Genomic DNA, 23,106 nt, shown 5'->3' on the forward strand with positions numbered 1-23,106 from the left:
ACAACTATATTCATGTATCGATGATAAACTCAGGCAAGTTCCATATTAACCTAGTGGATCAGAAGATAGTACTTAATCTGATTCCACATAAACACAGTAGGCATAAGCTGGCACTGGTTCATCAAAGTACAAATGGTGTACAAGGTATATGAGGAAACAACATGCTATTTTATATATACACCGGTCAGTCAGAGACAGTAGCTCATATGTTGCTGTACAATTTGTGTTGGTCATTGGACACTGAGAGATTTAAAAACTTCAGCAGAAGTGCAGTGTCTGAGCCAGTCGTACCAGCACAACACACTTACCACCACCATGTCAGTGGTGTCACTAAAAAGAGGTCTTGATAATTTTACGTTATGGCTAATTAGTAAGTATAAATTTACTGCTGAGACAAAAAGAGTTGGCAATGTCCCAAGCTGCCAGAGCAGAAGTGTTCATATAGTTTATGATGCACTACATTGCCCAGTGGCCTGTGACCAGCTCAAGCCAAACAACTGACGATGAAACAATTTCCTGTTGATGGGAAGCATCCAAATGGACCAACAGAATACAAAACAGAACTGAAATGCAAAATCAGTGGAAACGGAAGAAGGAAATACATTTTAGTTCTGAAATGTTGACAAATTGTATATAGTAATAAAAAAAATTAAAACATAATCCATGATAGCATATTAAAAAATATTACAACACATACAAATACACATTTCCCTATAATAGTAAGCTTTTTGTTGGTTAAAAAAAAAATTGAGAGAGAGAGAGAGAGAGAGGGGGGGGGAGGGGGGAGGGGGGGATAGGGTCCATGAAGGATTCCTGTGTGGCACACAGAGTAAGACGTATGGTCCACTGAAAGGTCAGTGGGCTAATTAACCTTCTCCCTGGATCAACAAGAGACGAACATGACCCCTCCACCAAAAGATCACATCACAATGTAGCCATTCTCCACATGCTTCAGGAATGTGCTTGGCACATGTCAGTCAGTCATTTCCACTTACCTCATCATTAATAAAACTACCCTGGTGTTACACAACCACATAATTACATATAAATACGCAGCACCACAAAGATGCTATGAACTCCATAACCAAATTAAATACATTTTTAAGTACTGGTTTTATTTGACAATTTTGTATATATCAAATTTATTTTTTACAGTGTTATTTTTTAAAAATCATATGCATTTAATGGATTAATGGTATGTTTACTGTGGTGGTTTTATTGATGATTTATGAATTCGCCAATTAAATGTCACTAGAGTGTTTTCTGCACCATCTGTAGAAATGTTGTAATGTTTTTATTTTTTATGTTTGATGCATTTTAGCATTTGAATTTGCTTCATAGGTGATTATTATAATAAAGTTTCTGTCTATAGAAACTACACTAACCTGTTCAGCGAAGAAAGAGATGACAGTGAAAATGACCAACGTCACCAGTACACAGTGAGTCCAGAACTTCAGCTTGTCCCGGTATATTCGCCTGCAAAACAGGTAAATATATAATCAATGTTTGAAACCATTTTTAATGTGTGGAACATCATTCCTGAATGCATTAGCTGTGGAATGGTTTTGGACTGCGGCTACAAGGCTGATGTAACTAACTAGAAGATTATAAATACATATCACCACAGTGTAAATTGCCCAGCAAAAGGCACCAGATTGACCTCCAAACACATCAAGATACAGTTACTTGTCAGAGTGCCAGAAAGCACTTGAGAAAGTCCATTTAAGATTACTAGAATCAAATATTTGTTACTCACTTATTGTTAGCAGCACTGGTTTCTTGGGTGAGTGCAAAACTAATAATAATACTAATAAAAAAACACTTCAGACCACAAACAGCTCTCGAATGACTGAGGCAAAAGGGATATGTTCCATTAATATCCCAATCATGTGTTTCAGGACAGGGCTTGTCTCAAACAATAGCACTGTTCGCCTATTGTTAACCTGAAGTAAGTGATAATGACTGGCAGCGGTCCTCGTTTTAGTCTGAGTGTTATGTCATGCTGCAGCCTGCCTGAGGTGAGGGTGACTGACATCATCGACTTGCAGAACTATTGCTACATGTTTGTCAGTCTCCTGTCAGCACCTTGTAGGGGTGTGTGTTTGTGTGTGTGTTTTTGTGGAGGTGTATAAGCTGGAAACTATGAGTGCTGCACATGGCCATTCATAACTGAGAAGCCAGGCAGCTCTGTTACGGAGAAGAAAACTCAGCATCATGTGATCTGACTGCCCACACCGCAGGACGTCCAGCTATTTCAGAGCTGTGTCCAGCATCATGTCTAAAACCTGCCATGAATTTGAAAAACTCTGTGTCTTAAACAGCTGGTCTCCACAGAGACACAAGTCCATACAGGCAAACAATTCAATCCCACACATGCAATTGTATTACTTCATCTGTAAGGACCAAACATTACATCAGACAAGGAGGACTCTGCCTATTGCTTGATGCCTCTGACTAAACATTTCACCTTTGGCCTCAAAAAATGCTAATAATTTGTCCCAAGTTATGGAATGGAGATTCCTGTAAATGACATGTTACTGTAGGTCCCCATTTGTCAGATTACAGGACACTTACATAAACCTTTTATGACAAGTGTAAGAAACTTATATGTAAATGTCAGTATCATATAGCCATAGGAGCACTGACTTCTATGATTCTGGGGAACTGCAGTTCTCTTGTTTGTTTAGGTTCAGAAGCTTTGTGTCTTTAAAAGTGCAATGGCATGTTTGAGTAAACAAATGACTTGTTTGTAGGTGGCTGAAGTTTAACTTCTAAGTTTTTATTCACTGTTTAAATGACCCCAACACCTATTTGTAACTCGTGTTATTTCGTTTTGTAGCATATTGGGTCTGTGTTTATATTCATGCAGTTAGTGGTCTACCAAATTTAGAGTCAGTTCCACATTAGCTAATCTGAAACAACAAAAAATAAGTAAATTTTACCCACATATGCAACAGGTTCACACTTTTCAACATTTGAAACATTTCTCAGCTGTTTCTCGGCCATGATCAGAGAGAGAAAGCCTAGCATATAGGACTGAACAATCTCTTGGTAGCTAACTGCAATGCTAAACTACAGCTTTTACTGTTAAGTAAAACAAAAATCAAATCACATATTTGGGTTGTGCATAAAAAATAATGAAAGGGGCTTTGTTTGTGTGTGATTATAAAAAGTTATGAGAGTTCATCTTTACTGGGAGTAACTTGTTAAGAAATTACAATATTCAAAAGCAGGGCCACAGCTGTCAACGCAGGCTCTGTTACAGTCCTTCAGAGATTCCAAAAACAAATCCAAAGTTCGACCTTTACCCTGATCCATAACATGATGACTATTTCTAATCTTATCCCTACATTTAAAAGAGTCAAAAAAGTTAAAGCACTGTTTCAAATCACAGTGCATATTTAAATTTCGAAAACAAAAATAGAGAATATATATATATATTTTAAAGCAGCTCTTATTATTTTTAAGATGGAGGTCACACACACAGGTCTAAAAATACAAGCACACATTTACACATGCAAACACAACCTCAAGCGCCCTCCAATTCCCAGAATTCCCACTGGTGCTGACAGCTATTGGGCATCCCTCCTGCAGTGGTGACAGGAATAAAAATATAGCTCACATTCAAAAATACCGAGAAACAAATCACAACTGTATGATGAAGCAATACGTTAAATATACTTATACAACTACACATACTGTAAAATAAATACAGTATTCCCATACTATATATATAGTGAAGTGAGGACTAAATACATATGTATATTAATTTTAAGTGCTACTTCAATTCTGAGCGTTTTTCATTCATTCATTGTCTGTAACTGCTTTTCCAGTTCAGGGTCGTGGTGGGTCCATGGCCTACCAGGAATCACTGGGTGCAAGGCAGGAACACACCCTGAAGGAGGGCCAGTCCTTCACAGAGGGACACACTGTTCTGCATTTTTGTGGTTTGTAATTAGTTTTGTATATTTTCCCCTAATCAATATGTATTTTATTCAAATTTTTCTTTACCAACTGATGTAATTATATAATTGTATTTTAAATTTCAGTAGTGTGTAGTTTCAGTTAAGTGTCAGTAATGGGTAGTTGATTCACATTTGATTTCTGTTTTGCATAGTCAAAAACATAATTGTCTGCCCTGCCACCATTTGCTTTGATGTCTAAAAATAGGTGACAAAATCAAACCATACAACCAGATGATTCCCATGGTTCTTAATTATACTTTTGATAACTAAAGATCATCTCAGTTATGGCAGCCAAACAGGCATTGGCTTGTGTTAAAATAACCAAGATACCTCCTTGATATCATCACTCTTTCCATGCAGCTCACTTCCTCTGGGCTGTGGCTGGAATGCTAAGGCTAATGCTAATGCTCTCACCACTCCTGCAGCTCTCCCATGTGGAGGAAGCGGTTGCGGTACTCGCGAGGCAGCTCAAACTGCGAAGCCAACGGAAACATGGACTCATAGAAGTCCCTCAGGACAGCTTTCACCGTGCTAGCGTCCTTGTGGCTGTGGTCAATGTTGTCATTCAGACAGATGAATTTCCTGCAGGGAAAAGAGCAATGATAAACACAGCATGTTGTCTCATTAAACGATGACATATTTTCTCGTCGTAATGTCGTGATAATATCATGTTTTCGTTAGTCATGTTAAAGTGAAAGACCCTCAGAGCCTCTGAACACACCTTGGGTTTTTCCTTATGTCATCCAGCTGTCCCACCACATGTGAGACATTGGTTCGTACCATTTTAAAGGCAATCTCTTCTTCTCCCATTATCTCAAACCTAATCAAGAAGGAAAAAACAGTATCATGTAAGGATTAAGCAACTATTTATCTATTTCTAATCTTGCACGGTTGATACATAGATATATAGAGATAATATATTCTATATCAGAATCCATTCTATATCCATTTTATCAGCTCCTCTGACCAAACGGGAGCACTGTGTAGTTCTACATTTACAGACTGTAGTCCATTTGTTTCTCTGCATACATTGTTTGCTGCCTTTTACACTGTCCTTCAATAGTCAGGAATGATTTAGGTGGTGGATCATTCTCAGTGATGCTGGTGGTAGTGGTGATAGTGTGTGTGGTGCTGGTACATGTGGATCAGACACAGCAGTGCTGCTAGTGTTTTTAAAGACTGTGTCAAATTACTGTCCACTCTGTTAGAGTCAGAGTGGACACAGGATGCTGTTGGCTGGTGAACTACTCTCAGTCTTGCTGTGACCACGAGTGGTTTAAAATCTCCAGCAGCCCTGCTGTGTCTGATCCACTTGTGTTAGAGTGTGTTGAGATAGTACATTACCACTACATCAGTGTCAGTGATGTTCCACTACCCAAATCATACATGCTCTGTGGGTGTATTCTGGGGTCCCAACCATTGAAGAACAGGGTTGAAGTGGGCAAAGCATGCAGAACAACAGATGGACTATAGTCTGTAATTATAGAAATGCAGAAGCTGATAAAGCAGACAATGAGTGTAGGTACAATGAGGTGGTTCTGATATGTTCTGATATGACTAAATGAATATGAATAAATAAATAAATGCATAAATAAATAAAATATTCCTAACAACAGGATATTATATAATACATTACAACATGTACACAAGGTGCTACATATTATGTATACAATCCTATATTAGACCTACTTGTACTTGTTCTGGTCCTTGAAGGCTTTCTGGATTTTCTCTGAAATTGGCTTGCAATGCACCACCAGACCTTTGGTAACTGGAGGCTGCAGACAAGAAATTAAAAGCATCTAGCATTAGCCATCAACCCTTTTTAACATCTGTGTTCACATGTCCACATTAAGGCTGCACATTATGAACAAAACAACACAATTAAGATTCATATTGCAATAATGGAATGTCTTGCAATGTACTAAAACAATTGAACCCTTAAAAGATTATGCTTAAATTCAGCATAAATATGTTTGCCTTTGTTGGTTCATGTGATCGGCCACACAGCCGAAGAAGAATTGTCTTTTAATTATCTCACTCACAGCACAAAATAAAAGACTGGCTCAAATGTATTGTAGATCTTTGTAGTATCTATTAACTAACAACTGATTATGAAGTCCCAGTCCATGTAAATGAGATAAACCTCGTGTGTGTGTTCAGAGAAAAGCAATCAAGCAAACATAAACTCAAACCTAAGAGAGCACACTGAACATTTTAATGGATATATTATTTAGAAAAATGGTTCTAAGCAGCTCTCTCACCATGCTGGGGTCATAGTAGGTCTCCTGGGTGGGGTTCACCATGTGGAGCTGAGTCTGGTTGGTGGGGAGTGTCTTAGAACAGTTTATCAGCATCTGCTCCAGACCTGTCAAATCCTGCTCGCAACAACAGACACAAACACAGATGAGAACATTAACAAACAAACATCCTCAGAAATTCAAGGCAGAAACACATTCCCTTGGGTTGCTTTCACTTTTGGGCAGATATGTGTTGATTAACTGTGTTCTGTGTGGAATATATGTGACTTACTTACTACAAGACTCAGCTAGTCTTATGCACTGAAAGATAACTATATTAGGAACACCTACCTTGTATCTACATTCACTGCCCATTTTATCACCTCCACTGACCCCACAGGAGCACTTTGTTGTTCTACAGTCACAGACTGTAGTCCACGTGTTTCTCTGCCTACTTTCTTATCCTTCTTATCCCCATTTCACCCTGTTCTTCAATGGTCAGGATGACCCATAAGCAGGTCTGATTTGGGTGGGGGATCATACTTAGTGCTGCAGTAACACTGATTTGTCGCGATGTCTTAGTGTGTCTTGTGCTAGTAAGGGCGGATCAGACACAACAGGGCTGCAGGAGTTTGTAAAGCCCTCACTGGACTGAGAATAGTCCACCAACCAAAAATATCCAGCTGACAGTGTTCACTGATGAAGGACTAGAGGACGACCAGCACAAACTGTGCAGCAGCAGATGAGCTATTGGATCTGACTTTACATCTACAAGGTGGACCAACGAGGTAGCAGTGTCTTAAAAAGTGGGCAGTGAGTGGAGAATTTAAATACTCCAGGAGCTGCTGTGTCTGATGCACACAAAGCAGCGCAAAACACACAAATACAACACCACCACATCAGTGTCACTGCAGCCCTGAGAATTATCCACCCCACAAAATAATACCTGCTCTGTGGCGGTCCTCTGGAGGGCCTGACTGTTGAAGAGCAGGGTGAAATGGGGATAAGAAAGTATGCAGAAAAACAGGTGGACTACAGTCTGTAAAATTGCTAATGTATGGTCAATGGAGCTGAGAGAACAGAGAATATTGACATAATTGACATGAACAACATAAAAGCCACAGAAAAAATGGCAAGAATAAACAAGAAACATCACATCACCATCAAGCATAAACTTCTTGACTTTGCCAATATTTATATTTTTAAACTAAATCTAAAATCGAGTTTAATAAACTGATGACAGCACCCTGTAATAACTGTCAGTCAGAGACAGATGCTGTAAATTTTTGTCCATCCATAACTATATGTAAAATCAACATCTTACACTTTCACTGCAGTAGTTACAATATAGTCTACTTTCACATTATCAGGCTGAAGTGACTCACACCAGAGTTTATGCATGAATGTGTCAGAGATCAGATAAAAAGCAGGCCTTTTAGCAACTAATAGTCTTTAATAGTATGCTATATATACACCTAGTAAGTCAGGTCTGCAGAACCATTCGTCTTCTCCAGCAGGGCAATTTGTAAGTACCTGTAGGCTGAGGGGCAGCTCATGGATGCGTGTGGCAAGTGTGCGTATCTCTCGATCAGACAACACGCCCGAGTGGTCTGTATCAATTTCATCAAAGACCTGCGAGACGTTGAGCTGTTGCAGAGCGCTCATCAGGAAATAGAAATAAGAGAAAGCAAACTGCATGTCCTCTGAATGTCGAACACGATGGGAAGAAGTAATATCAAATTCTTCAGGGAAGCTGAAAGACAGACAGGGAAAGAGAGAGAAAGTGATAAATAAAGACAGATACTTTCAATGGCCCGTATTCATGGTGCTAAATATATCTTAAAATCCTTTAAAATAATAAATAATTTTTAAAAATGGATAAAAATAAAAGACAGACAGTGTAAAAGAAAAAACAGATACATTTTCACTGCACTTCAATGCATTAATTTCCACATTCCCAAATGGCAACTTTTTAACTGCAGAGTACACTACATAGGGCTTAAAATATCAACAAAATGCAACTAAACAATACAAAGCTTGTCTAACACAGAGTCTTTTGGGATTCAGCCAAAAGACTAACATTTTAGTAGGGATTTTGATAATATTCATTTTTAACATTCATAATATTCATAATATTTTTCAGCCACTGTTTATTTTGCTGTATTGAACTGAATTAAATATGTTGAAATATGATACCACTGTATCATAAAGATAATGAAATGTGCAACTATTTGTCATTGTACAACGTACAACAAAATGTGTCTTCTGCATTTAACCCATCTGTAGCAGTGAACACACACACACAGAAGTGCACTAGGGGCTCTGAACACACACCCAGAGTGGCGGGCAGCCATCCCCGGCACCCAGGGAGCATTTAGGGGTTCAGTGCCTTGCTCAAGGGCACTTCAGCCATGGATGTTCCCGCTGGTACCAAGCCCGGTTCTCTAACCATTACACCTCTATCACAATGGCTTAATGGAACTGAACTGAATTACAAATCATTACAATTATAATTAAAATTAAGAGTCCCCAAAAGACTAGCAGAAACTGTTACTGAGGGTATTTTGCTGCAATAATTCAGCAAACACAGTGTAGTTGTGAAGTTCTTACGTGTCTTGTAGCTCCTGCATGATGAGTCTGTCGATCATGTGTGGCATGTGAGCGGGCACTTTGCGGGACGTGAAGCCAAACTGCCTGTTTAGAAGCTTGTTGACATAGCGGAGAGAATCTGCAAAAGTGTCTTTCAGCTTACGGCCAGTGGTGCTGCTGTCTGCTTTATACTCCAGCTCTCTCTCCAGCCGCTCCTTCTCCTATTGGTAAAGTGTCATTTTAAATTGTTTCTGTATTAATCCAAAAATGATATCTTCTCAGAAATTATGAGAATTGTTCCTTAGTTATGAGTTCCATCATGGAAAAATGCTGCAAAAGCATGTGCATGGATTTGTTCTGTTATTGGGGTAATATTTTATCTAAAAGTATGGGAGAGACAATTTAAAGAATTTGATTTAAATGTTAGCGATTGTAAAGTATTAATACTTAATTTTATTTATATATTTATTTTTATACAAAATGAGAATTGTCATTTTTAATTCTAATCAACATTAACCATAAAAGGACAAAAGAGAGAGGGGGGATGTTTGAATTTTGAATTACAATTATATTCATTCACTTATGAATATAACCACTTATCCAGTTCAGGGTCGCTGTGAGTCCGGAGTCTACAAAGAATCACTGGGCGCAGGGCGCGAACACACCCTGCTGGGGGCACCAGTCCTTAGCAGGGCGACACACACACATTCATTCACACACTCACAACTAAGGACACTTTTGAGTCGCCGATCCACCAACCAACATGTGTTTTCGGACCATGGAATATATTACAATTACAACATTACAATTATATGTTACACACAAAAGAAATTAACTTATTTGTACACTCAAATTATACCAATTATAAAGGGTGCCAATTATACAATGACAATTAGTAGGATGGACAGGAGGGTCAACTTTTTCTTCAGGTCATAATGGGAAACCAGGCCAGCGCAGGCGCGTGCTTCAGTAAACTGAAGTCTTACAATCCTTACAGAGCCTTGCTTGTTTATTGTAACGTCTGCAGTACATTAATGATAAATCCATTACACCAGCTAATGTGTCACATACTACACGACAACCTTTGTAGTCAGGTGTCACTAACAATATATTATAGAGCAAATTCATCTAATGCTATTTGATTACTACCATACAAAATTTAGGCCTGTACCTGACTAACATTAAAGGCACAGATCACATAATAATCAAACTCTGTCAGCAGTTTCCTTGCCCTGAAAATAAAATACATATTATATAGAACCTCTTCCATGGGAACCATGTGTTAATTAATTCTGAACAAATGGGAATAATGTCACTGAAAGTAGCTTAGGATTTTGTCCTACCTCATACATTCATATTAGGACCAATACAGCATCTACAGTATGGAATGTTAAGGGGAGATTGGTGGAAAGGCTTTATATAGAAGCTTGGCCATTGTTAGTCTCCAAAGTAAAGTCTCTTTTAGTGAATCACATTAAGTGAAACAAGAAAATATAATGTTCTGTTCCACATTAAAAGCAGACAAATTTACGCTCAAAGCTCCTAAAGGTAAAACCTGTGTGGCCACTGCTGCATTTAAGGTGGAGCGTAAAATTGATCTAACATCTTCATATGAGTGATTTACTCAAGGCAATAAAGTGTTTTTAAAATGCTAGATAGCTACTTACACTAAATGCATTCTCTGGCTTGTCCCGCTAACAGCATCCTCATAGAAAGTCATTACATGAAAAATGCATATAAATATTTTTGTGTTGAACATTTATGTATTTCCTACACATTCACAGTGGATAAGTATATACACTGTAGTCCCAAACACTCCAGAATATATATTTTTTAATTTAATATTTCAATTTACCATTATCTGCACTGCATATAAAAAAACACAGCATTTGCACTGTAGACACACACCAACTCCCTATCAACACCACTGTAAAGACAATTTGTATCATATTTCTGCAAAACATCTTCTCACATTAACAGACCAAAACACATCTGCAACATCTTGAGGTTTGCTAGTAGCTTCATAGCACACACAAGTAGTAGTCAAAAGACCATTAGTGAAAATAATAAATCATTAAAATGATATGCTGTTCAAATATCAGTTCAATGATACCTCACCTCCAACAGGTCCTGGAAATATTTGCTCTTCTCCCATGGCAGGAAGCTCCATTCTGGACCTGTGTAGTACTGGAGTTTACGGCCCAATGGGGGCACTAACTCTGCCTCCCCATCCCCAGCCTGGGCATCTGCATCCCTGCTCTTGGAAAAATTGCCCACTAGGGTGCCTAGCAGTCTGGACGCAGGGGGCTTCTCTCTGTTCTTCACAGGTGATTGGTCAGCCAAAGCCTGTTCTTGTTGAGGCTCATTGTCAATCTTCACTGGGACGAGAGAAAACTTTTGTCTTCCTATTCTGTGCGATTCATCTACAGTTCTTTCACTTTCCTTTGCTTTGCCTTCTCCTTGAGACACTGCTTTGTCCATTAAAAAAGGCTTCAGCAATGTGGCTTTGGTCAAATTGTAACCTTTCATGGTGATGTCCCCAAGCAACAGCTTCTCGTCCAGTCTCTGCAGCTCGAGCCTCACATTTTCAGGCAAAAGAGATGTATTTAATGCAGGACATTCTACCACCCTCTCCACCTCTCCACTGGGATTTTTTCTTACTTTGGGGGCTTGCTTTTCAGACGGGATATCTGCAAACACAATCTCTGGCTCAGGGGTAGTGACAGCGAGCTTCTGCTCCTCATTGCCTTTCTCCTGGACTGATTCTGAAATATTAGGTTTGGGAAGCTCACGGGTATCCACAGTTACACTGAAACTCATGATGAATTCTTGGTCGCCTATACCCTGGAATGTGAGGTTGTAGATGATCTGTGTTGTGTTGTAACCTGGCAACAGAAGCAGGTGGATGGTCTTCCACTTGTTGGCGACAGATGTGTGACGAACCACAGGGTTATCAACAACATGAGCCTCGGACGCACGATTAGCAAAAGACGAGAAGCTGAAGTAGGGCCTCAGCTCACCCTGAGGCAGAATGTACTTCGTCTTGTTCCTCTGTAGGACAACATGATGGAGCTGGCCAAAGTTATCTAATAAACATACACACATCCTAAATGGGTTAAGTTCTCATTCAACAAAAGCATGCACTCATCATGAAAATTTTAAAATTAAAATAAGTTTAAGATGTTACTTACACAATACCAAGTTTCATAAAATACAACCATTTTATACATATTTTGTATGTAAAAAATACATACAAAATATGTATGTATTATAAGCCCACAGTTCATAAACCAGAATCCATGATATTATGAGAGTGTATTAGTGCACATAGGTCACTTGCACATCTGTGAAGGCACCGTTAATGCTGAACAATATTTACAGGTTTTGGTATAACAAGTATTTCAGTAAAACAAGCCCATATTTTGCATGGATTACATCAGCGTGACTCCTTAGTAAAACACACATATATTTCTCAGTTTCAGCATCTAAAATGTTGTATGTAGGGCTAAACATAATTCAAATTAGTTTTAATTTACATTCTGCACAGGGTCAATATTAATTTGACTTTTAATTAATTAATTTGACTTTAAATTAAATTTTACTTCTTTCAAAGGGTACAATATTAGATTTAAAAAATCACAGATTAATGTGTATACTCCACAGTGTCCCAGCTTACCAAACAATGTGGTTTATAAATATGTTATTATTAAGCATTCTCTATTTTGTTTAGATAGATTCCAAAACTGTTATTTACTGTTTACATATCTTTTAAGATAACCTTTTCTGCCCGTCTCCCTCTCACCTTGTCCGCAGTCTCCTACGTCAAACCCACAGGCCAGCACATTACACGCCTGGTCACAGAACTTATCAGCCAACCAAGAGTTAGCACAGCCCTGGTTGCAGAAGGTTACGCCCCCCAGGCCTCCCAAACCACCTGGAAACTGCCATGGCTGTCCGCCTCCAACCACTGGACCTCCAGGGCCTCCTCCACCAAAACGACTTCCTGCTGCTGTACCTAGAGAATCAAATTAGAGGGTGAAGATATTTCTAGCTCTCAGAAGTTCTAACCAATCCAGCATAGTACAGAGGAGAATTTTTCTTCACCTAAGCAGTCTCCACCATCCCAGTCACAGGCAGAATTGTTACAGGCCTTGTCGCAGTAGCCATCTTTGATCCATGAGCCTGGGCATCCCTCAGCACAGTTAGGAACAGGCCATGTGAGGTATACCTATGGAGGGAGAATTTGGCCTCAGTCATTATTTTTCTTCTTGGGACAACAGGCACATTATGAGACATCAATAGCTGAATCACTGAGAATAAACTCATGTGGATGCTAAATAAACACAAAAAATAGCTACTATGGAAAGAGGAAACATATGTGTTCTTACCTTCTGGCCCTTTGAGTGACTGAAGAAATCATCAGGCCACACATCCTTGCCAAACATGACGTCATCGTTAAGGTAGATGAACTTCTGCGAGAGGCCAGGAATGTGGTGGATGTGTGTCTCAATGGCTGGAGAGCTGAATGTAGGCAAATGGGACTGATTCTGGAAGATCTCCTGGAAGGAAACCAAACCAGTGGAATGAAAATGGCACATGATAGCAGGGCTGGACAATTAACGAAACAATAATTCACAAGTGGCAGTGCTGTGAAGTGAGATATTGGCAATGTGTATTATTGTGATTATACCACAGTTTGTTAGAACTGTTTATTTTTATTATGTTTTAAGATAAAGGAAACAGAAAAACAATTGTTTGTTTTTTTATCAACCTTCCATAAGATAAAATGGTTCCATTGCCCTTTTTAACAATCTCTGAATCTTTAACTGATTCCATTCAGTTCTGATTTTTGAACATTGGGCCGCATTTACAAAGGTTTTGATGGAAACCAAGCCTTCTCTTGGTCTAAATCTTGCGTTATTCTCTTGGTCTAAATCAGATAAACGGGTGGAGTCAGTAAAATATCATTGTTTATCGACTGTTCACAGTGTTATCAAATTTTAGTTATATATTATACATGTGTACACAATGTCAAGTTCTCTCTGTTTAAGTTAGAAGTGAGTATTTTGGAATATCGCTCAAGAGCTGTCCTGCTGAGCTGGTGAACCAGAGCAACAGAGCAAAATAAATAGATGTGCCTCCACTGCATAAATTGCTCCCCTGCATTTTTGTAATGCAGAATAATACCAGAAGAGCTTTGGTCAGAGTGACATTATCGTGCAATATTGGCATTTCTGGAACATCTCTACGCCAATAACAACGAGGGTTGGAATTAACCGTGGTATGATTAAAAATAAATCGAAAAAGACATTCAGAACTCTTAATCAACATAATCTTACCTATAACAAAAAAATAATTTTTTCTTTTAATTTTGTTCAGCTTTTTAGGTTTTAATTCTGTTATAGGGGACATATTATATCTCTTTTTAAACAAGTTAGAATAGGTCTATGTGTCTATACAATACATGTTCACAAAGTTCTTTGCGCAAAATCACTCTCACATAAAGAGATATCACCAGCTCTATTCTTGCCAATTTCAGTCCCTTTCAGAATGAGCTGTTTAAGGGCTCTGTCTCTTTTATGCAAATAAGCTGTTGCTGGCCATGCCCCACCCTTCCCATGTTTAAGCTGAGCGTTTACCACATGTGAAAAAGACAGAAAACAGAGGCGCTATCCAACACTGAGTCGGACCGAGAGCAAGAAGAAGAGGCGCCACCTGCACACAGAGCCAGTCCAGACTTTTCAGGGGCTCTAAGCTAAATTTTGAACTCTGAGGCAAAATGTGACCATTTTTTGAAAGTTGCACCTGACCCTTCACTAGTACTCTCCCTCTTTTTTGGCTTAAGAATAAAAAATATATGTTTTTTAAAAACAATATATAAATAAACGGTTTCTAAGATAATTAATTTTTAGTTAGCATTTGTTGGATGGATGTTTATTTTTTCCATGCTTGAAGTGTTTATTGGAACAGTAGAGAACCAAATTGAAATACAAAAGCATGCAAAAAGTGAGTTTTGCATAATATGTTCCCTTTAATATGTCCCTCCACTGTGCATTCATGTATTGTCTCCTTAAAACCATACTACTGTGCATGTAGTCATGTGATTCTGTCCCACATGGAAGCAACAAAGTGGAGAACCTAAACACAAAAGCCAAGTGAGCAAGTCAAGCAGCTTTTACTAGAGTAAAATGCTGTGACTTTTGTTTGGACATGTTCTGAAGATGACACTGAAAATAAAGAAGTCAAATGTAAACACCGAAAAAACATAAAGCATGCAAAGTTAATAGCACCAGTCTGTTTCAATACTTGAACTACAATCACATGAACAAATAAGAATAGTGGATGGCTTAAAAATATATATATTTTTTAATATTCCAACAGTATTAAAAAAAAAAATATATATATATATATATATATTTTTTTTTTAATTCTTGAGCAAAAGTACAAGCTTTGTTAGTGAACTTTGAGAGCAAAAATAATAATCAAAATAATTTATTACTACTAAATGAAATAAAATGTTCAATTAATCGTGATATCGATTTGCGGTCATATCATGCAGCAATACATGATAGTGACACTGATGAAGGTTATTTTTAAATAACAAAGAAGGCGAATCACCAAACGAAATGAAAATTAATTTCAGATTAAATTCTAATGATGCATTCAGACTTCCCACACTTGCTTTTTAAATACGTCTTAAAAACCTATTTCATAGTAAACCTAGGGTAATTCATTGTACCTTTTTTACTGAACGGGGTCTAATAAAAACACTGAGAGGGAACTGACCTGATGAGTAACCACAGTAACTCGGGGGTTATCCAGGTTGAGCCAGGAGGGGATTTGCCCGTTGGTGACGATAAAGATATGTCGTACCCAGGGTGCGTGTTTCTCCACAGAGCGGAGTGAATAGCGTAGCTCCTCGTTGTCTTCAAAGCGGCTAGCTGACACATCCTCATCCTGCTTCGACTTGAAGCACAAAGCAGATATATCTTTCACATAACATAGCAGGTACAGAGCCATAGGAAGTTTTTTCTTCTAGTTCTACAGGAACTAAATAAGGAACTTACTAAGAAATCACTCAATTATTTTCTAAACTAATTCCGTTCATGCTTGTACACCAAGTGTGGTGTTAAGATACACACTTAATAATCCATTTCACCTGTGAGACAGCACTGATGTCCCAGAACAGGTACGCTGGGCTGACAGTGAGCTCCTTGCCATCCAGTGTCAAGTTCTTTTTGGCCTGCTGAAGGAGGTCAGTGAAGTCCTGTGCTGTGTTCAAGTGGAGGAGAGCAATGCTGGCCTCAGAGTAAAGTTGCAGCTGAGGGATGAGATAAAAGAACAATTAACACAGTTACTACATCAAACCAGAATCATTAATACAACTCAATATATGCTACGAAATGGACAATTATACACAGTGCATCTCACACACAATACTGAACAAACAGAGAAGCACATTTTCAGTGGACAAGAGTGCTATGGAGCACTGTGCGAGTTTGTTTCTTCCCACAGCAATAAGCCTTTGAAACAAGTCTCCTGCTGTCTCAACTGTGCTGAGTGAGCTACACCATAAATGTTACATGTTCAGCTCATATACATCTATACCAGTGGTTCTCAAAATTTTTAGACCAGGTACCACCCATAGTCATGTCACAGCAACGCACACCACAAACAAAATGTGTAGACAGGAGGCATCTGAACGCCTTTACAACTTACCAATTTAGTGATGAGCCTGAGCCTACACAAGCAGTGGAAGGGACTAGATCCATACGCTTTAAACACAGATCTAGCTCAGAAATTTTTTTTGTCACATATTTGTTATAGTCATGTCTTTGGCAAGTGGTAAACAAACTCCTCACTAATTTTGTATGGCTTACCTGCTTTTTGCAATCCACAAATTAGCATTATAAGACAAGGTATTTCTTAAGATTTGGAAACTGGGTCATTTTCTTTATTGTTGAACACAAATTAATTTTATGTAAATATGTAATCTCTACAAGAGATTGTGTAATTTACACATGAAAACTTTAGATTTTCAATTTTTCACTAATTCATTTTTTAGTGACTGTAATAAATTTACAGATGTCATCTGGCTTACCACCTCATGATGCTTCATGTACCACAGTTTGTGAACCACATATCTGTACTGTTATGAAACTACTCCATTCTACACTTCTCTGTAGACTGACCACTTTTGTTTCATTGACTACTATTACTAATGATATTTACTGACATTTTCAACTTTCAACTTCTGACTACATTAATGCAATAACCACTTATGCTGCTCTTGTTTATGTCATGCACATATCCAATTATGCATAGAGACACTTTTCACTTGTGTTTTCATATGTTTTACCACTTATGATTCTTAGGGCCTGCGACTCTGCAACTGCCAAGCGGAAAAGATAATGATGATGATTCAGCTAGGCTGCTCTCGCATATGACATGTACAGGATTCATATAGGGCCGCCTCTATTTTTTATTTTGGTAACCCACTTCTGTAACACTGCCATATTTATTATTATTTGTACATGTCATCTCTTTGGGATTAATAAAGTATTATCTTATCAAATTAAAGGAAATATTGTACATAACCACAGTGTAATGTGGTTACTGTAACACATTACTTACTTGCCGTTTCCCTCAGCAGAACACCAAGTAGACCAACTGTCAGTTATGTACAACATCAACTCTCTTAGTCACTACCTGTTTTCCAAACATAGACAATGTCTAATCTTGGGCATTCTCCACTGAAAATCCTTTAGGCTTGTCTTAATGTGAGTTCATACTGTTCCACCAACCAAGTTATCCTCTCTAAAGCTAATAAGCAAAGCAGCAGGGGTTATGACCAGCTGGAGTGGACATGTCAGTGCACATAAAGAGCCTATCTGCCCAGCTGCCGAGACCCTGCTCACTGCTGTAACTACAGTGCCTTTGAGGGAAGGGGAGAGAGAAAAAATAAAAATAAAAAAATCATAGCTCAGTAGCTAAAAATAAACCAAAAAGGACAGCCCAACAGCCAAGAATTGACTTATATATATATATATATATATATATATATATATATATATATAAAGTCAATTCTTATATACACACACACACACACACACACACACACACACACATTTGTGTATTCATTCTACCACATATTTTCTCTTAAATGAACATGATTGAAATGATCAACAACCGTGCAAAAACATTTAATTTGAGCCACATTTATTCAAATGAAATTATTTTGATGATGTGATTGACTTCATGGTCAGTTACCCAAGCTATTCATTCTTTAATTAAATCACACTAAATCAGACAGTGGATCCAGTAACTGAAATCAATTCCCATGAGACTGCTTTGCAACAAGCTCATTAATGTCTGGATACAATCAAACTAGATTCATTCATTGTCTGTATCCACTTATCCAGTTGAGGGTCCAGAGCGTACCCAGAATCACTGGACGCAAGGCGGGAACACACCCTGGATGGGCACCAGTCCTTCACTGGGCCACACACACTCACACCTATGGACACTTTTGAGTCGCCAAGCCACCTATCAACATGTGCTTTTGGACTGTGGGAGGAAACCGGAACACCCGGAGGAAGCCCACATTGACACGGGGAGAACACACCAAACTCCTCACAGACAGTCACCTGGAGTGGGACATGAACCCACAACCTTCAGGTCCCTGGAGCTGTGTGACTGCGACACTACCTGCTGCACCACCTTGCTGCCCAAACTAGATTCAAAAACTGGCAAAAAAAATTATCCAATCAGTGAGCATGCTGCTACATGGTAAAGAACATGAGTAATGATTGGAGATAATTACACTAGATCCAATAACTGGCAAATTCTTCATCCAATCCATGGCCATGGTGCTGCTTTAACACATGCTAAAGAACCTGATTAACACCTTTTAAAATCCTCATGCATTTCACAACTTGTGCTCTATGTACAGCCCAACAAATCCGGTCCTGTCACAAATGAAATTATAAATGAAACCCATACACACACACACACACACACATTACAGCCTGACCTACACATCATCAATCCGCCACCACGCTCCATACACGGCAAAATACATCTACAGTTACACCTCCTTTCATCCCTCTCGCCTTTCCTCTCTTCTCCTGGAATAGTTCAGGCAGATTAGTGCACTCCAGTAACTGCCAGCACCAAGTCAAGGTCCTCCAATGATGAGTGTGTTCACAGGATCAAGTTCTCCCTCTTAAACACTTTTTATCACCGCTTATAATGGTGTTTTCATATACACACACACGCGCACACACACACAGACACAAACACAAAAGCGCATCCCAGGGCTGACATTCTTCCATACATGCCTCTTTAATCCCCACATGGACAGAACAGAGCACAGAAGGCTGCTGCTCTATCAATAGATTTTACCCAGTAGCTCTGTTTCCAGGAAGATTTTTATGGTCACTCACATCCAGGCCACATTAATTTACACAAAATAAAGGCTGGTATTAGTATGAGCCAAATCAATGCAACCAAAGAAAATATAATACACATATTGTCGCTGTCCAAAGAAAAACATGTATCTTCATTTTTTGCGTTTTTTAAGTTTACTGGGTCTGTTACAGTAGGTGACAATTTCATGGAATTTTCTATTTCATTTCCATAGAAATGCTCCAAAGGTATGTGGAATTATATCTTTTATATGTTGGCTTCCACTAAAAGTTAAGAAGGTTTTATGCTACTATTTTGGAGATATATATTTTGCTTTGGACAGAGACTATGCATGCATGTATATCAGTATGTACAGATGTGTGTTTGTCCAAAAATATAAATATATATAAATTATAGTGATTAAACTAATAGTGAATTATTCATTCTTTCATTATCTGTAAGCGCTTATCCAGTTCAGGGTCGTGGTGGGTCCGAAGCCTACACAGAATCACTGGGGACAAGGCAGGAACACAACCTGGAGGAGGTGCCAGTCCTTCAGAGCGCAACACACACACACACACACACACACACACACACACACACACACCTACTGACACTTTTGTCAGACATGTTTTGTCCTTTCTCTTGTCTACATTGTTCATATCCTCATCTTTCTCGCCCTTTTGTCAATACGGGTGAATGGAGTGCATTCATCAGCCCTGAAATCACGCCACCTATCAATCAACACTTCAGTCCCCACTCTCTCCCACTCCCTTTATCTCTACCTCCCTCTAACTCTTCCATTTTCAGGGAAACAAAAATATAGCATGATCTAAATATTACTGAATCTGAAGTCCGACAACTGAGAAATGGCAACACTGAGATCCAGCACACCCAAAGCCTACACATGGGTCTGTCCTCACAAGCTCCAAAACACAGACTGGGGCAGAGTGCCACCATGTGGGACATGAAAAAACAGCACCTTAGATTCATTCTGCTACAACAAACCATTGTAAACTACAATAAATAGAAAGGATAAAAATGTATTTTATATATTTCTACATCATTTGAAGTCTTGCTTCAAACATGCTTTTGGACCAGAAATGCTCCAGAATTAATTGAAATTAAATGTCTTTACATTAACTTGCATTAGACACAAAGCAGTTTATATAATAAATAAGGAATAATATACTAAGCACATTAATATGTAAGAAATAGGAAATAGTATCTAAGAAGACTGAATGAGAAGAAAGTCTGACAAAGAAAGATTCTAAAAAGTGATTCTGCTGCAACTGAGCAAATAAACAAAGCTGGAGCACAAAGGAAATACAGACTTTGGGTAGAATGTTGACCACTAGGACGAAACCCATACAGACACAAGGAGAACACACCAAACTCCTCACAGACAGTGACCTGAGGTGGGGCCCGAACCCACAACCCCAGAACCCTGGACCTGTGTGACATGCAAAATTATAGACTTAATTTATTAACTATTACTGAAATAAAAAAGCTTGATGAGCAAATAAGAGAGATTAAAAGATTACAAGCATTTGTATAAATTAACTCACAGTGACCGAGAGCTTCTGAAAAGAAGAAAAGCACAGGAGATGTAAATGGCACTCGGCTGCCATCTTGTGGTTGTTCCTACTAGCTGTAACCTCTAACCCCTGCATCCATTCTCACCTGTTTGATTTTGTTGGTCACCACAGATGGCAGCTTGACCCTCAGCTGCTCAGTCCCTTTAAAGGAAGCAGGAAAGCCACTGAGGTAGGCCAGTGTCTGAATCCGCACCAGACTAGGAGCATCCTTATCTGTCGTCTGTGAGGAGATCACATGTTTACGGAGAGCGGAACAGAAAAGGCAAACAGAAATATAGCAGCATAGAAGGCCATTTCTTTTGGCTGGTGACAGTTTTCCAGACACAGACGATGCCTAATCCACTGAAAAACCTTTAGGATCAACAAATTTCTCTTTGTAAATCATTGTATTAAATTAACTAAACATTAATAAAAAAAGTATAAAAAACTATGGCAAAAATATTTCAAAAAGAAACTTCATGCAACCAAATAAGAAATACTATATTGTTATGCATGTATTCTCTAATAATATATATGAGAGAGAGAGAGAGAGAGAGAGAGAGAGAGAGAGAGAGAGAGAGAGAGATTTAAACAAAGAAACAATGATTCAAAAAACTGTGGCATGAAATATGCAAAGCAGCAGTGGTTACAGCTGTATGACCAGCTGAATAGGTCACTGACATGACAATATATATTTTTTCCAGAAAGAGTATAATTAGCCCTAATTCATCAGAATTGCTGCGGTTTAAGACCTTAAATACTGAAAAATAATGCTGAATAGTGCCATTTCAATACATCTGTTCAAACTTATAAAATGATGAGCTGTGAAATAATAAAAACAAACTTTCTTCAGGTTTTTGTGATACACTAGAGGACCAATAGTTTGTAAACACATCATTTAACATTTCATCTGAATATTTGTTAACATACAGTGTATATTGTTGTCATATTGCCTAAGATTTAAACGACAAACAAGACTTCCTTCTGTTCTTCACTGCCAGACTTTAGGCAACAGAATGGAACACAGAAGGGTCTGAAAGGATAACCACAAATCAAAAGGCACAGTTTACACTTTTCAGAGCAAAAAGACTTCTCACCAGATAAGCTCTGGAGATGGAGTGTTTCGGTAGGTCCTTCGGTGCATCTGAATGAGCTTTATCCGCTGATGCATCAAAAGAACACAGATAAGCAAACTTGCTGTTACGTTCAAGCTCAATAATCATAAATCAATAAAGTGTCATGCAGGGTCAGTTTAAATTATTATTAGCTTAACTGGACAATTTATGTAATTAACAAAAACATAAACTATTTGCAAAATATTGATTAACACAGCACTCAGTCAAGCACTTCCTCAAAAAAGTAAAAGCTGGATTGTGAGCTGCTTTTTTAAAATGAGCTTTCTTAACTCAAACGTTAAGATCATCTGAATAGGCAGTTTCAGTCATTCAAACCCTCTCACTAGACAAGAAAAACATACCTAAAATATTTGATTAATCAAAAATTTCTAGAATGTTTTTTGGTTTGGTGTAAGTTGGCAAAACTACATTTATATTTCATCAGTTTTCACACACATAGGTCCACACTGAATATCTTGTCAAATATTTTTCAACAGCAAAATTTGTTCAGATACACTGCTCTGTGAGCATATTGAATCTCCTTCATTTCTACCAGTGATAATACAGTGGGAAGAAATTGTGGAAAATGTTGCTCTATGTCAAAATGTCTTAAAATAATGGACCAGATAACAAACACACCTTCACTCTGGGAGTGGAAGAGGAGCACTGAGACGCTGGTGGAGGGGTGAAGGGGCTTAGCCACTTGTAGGAGCTGCTTGGTGGAGGAGAGTGCAGCAGAGAGAGAGGGCAGCTCCTTCACTGTGATGTTAGAGGGCAGCGCACGGTCCAGCACCAGAGCAGGAGCCATGATGCAGTGGGACAGCAGACATTCAGGCCTAACAAGACACATATTCGCATCATATCTTGTGTCACCACAAAATAAGTCATTAGCATCAGAAAGCAGATTATCCAACATAATTGGAACTAATCTTAAACTGAAAAATTGCATATTCTGAAAGAAACATAGATAGGTTATGCAACTTAAATCGTTGGTTGCTAATTGTTGCTAGGGGGTTGCTAAGGTGTTGTTACAGTTGTTGGCTGCTACAGTGTTGCAAGGTGGTTGCTAAAGATATGCTATGCTATAGATGTTGGTTTCTACAATGTTGATTGCTAAGGTGTTGCTAGGGTGTTGCTGGTGCTGATGTGTGATTTCTAAGGTGTTTCTATGTTATAGGCTTTGGTTAATAAACAACAAGGCAAATGAATGAGGAGT

General features: G+C 38.5%; 1 protein-coding gene across 1 annotated transcript in view; it reads right to left on the reverse strand.

Moving 5' to 3' along the window:
• Positions 1–23,106, reverse strand: part of gnptab (N-acetylglucosamine-1-phosphate transferase subunits alpha and beta) — a 32,510-nt gene that overhangs the window by 3,404 nt on the left and 6,000 nt on the right. The window contains exons 5-20 of the mRNA XM_066669562.1: positions 22,530–22,726; positions 21,873–21,937; positions 20,882–21,016; positions 15,951–16,112; positions 15,578–15,757; positions 13,180–13,350; positions 12,896–13,019; positions 12,594–12,806; positions 10,910–11,877; positions 8,813–9,012; positions 7,736–7,955; positions 6,227–6,340; positions 5,655–5,740; positions 4,687–4,785; positions 4,380–4,547; positions 1,386–1,476 (exon numbers count right to left, since the gene is read on the reverse strand). Coding sequence (XP_066525659.1) covers positions 1,386–1,476; positions 4,380–4,547; positions 4,687–4,785; positions 5,655–5,740; positions 6,227–6,340; positions 7,736–7,955; positions 8,813–9,012; positions 10,910–11,877; positions 12,594–12,806; positions 12,896–13,019; positions 13,180–13,350; positions 15,578–15,757; positions 15,951–16,112; positions 20,882–21,016; positions 21,873–21,937; positions 22,530–22,726 — 3,193 coding nt within the window. The remainder of the gene's footprint in view (positions 1–1,385; positions 1,477–4,379; positions 4,548–4,686; positions 4,786–5,654; positions 5,741–6,226; positions 6,341–7,735; positions 7,956–8,812; positions 9,013–10,909; positions 11,878–12,593; positions 12,807–12,895; positions 13,020–13,179; positions 13,351–15,577; positions 15,758–15,950; positions 16,113–20,881; positions 21,017–21,872; positions 21,938–22,529; positions 22,727–23,106) is intronic.

The sequence above is a fragment of the Hoplias malabaricus genome, chromosome 4 (assembly GCF_029633855.1).
Source record: "Hoplias malabaricus isolate fHopMal1 chromosome 4, fHopMal1.hap1, whole genome shotgun sequence".
Taxonomy (NCBI): Eukaryota; Metazoa; Chordata; class Actinopteri; order Characiformes; family Erythrinidae; genus Hoplias; species Hoplias malabaricus.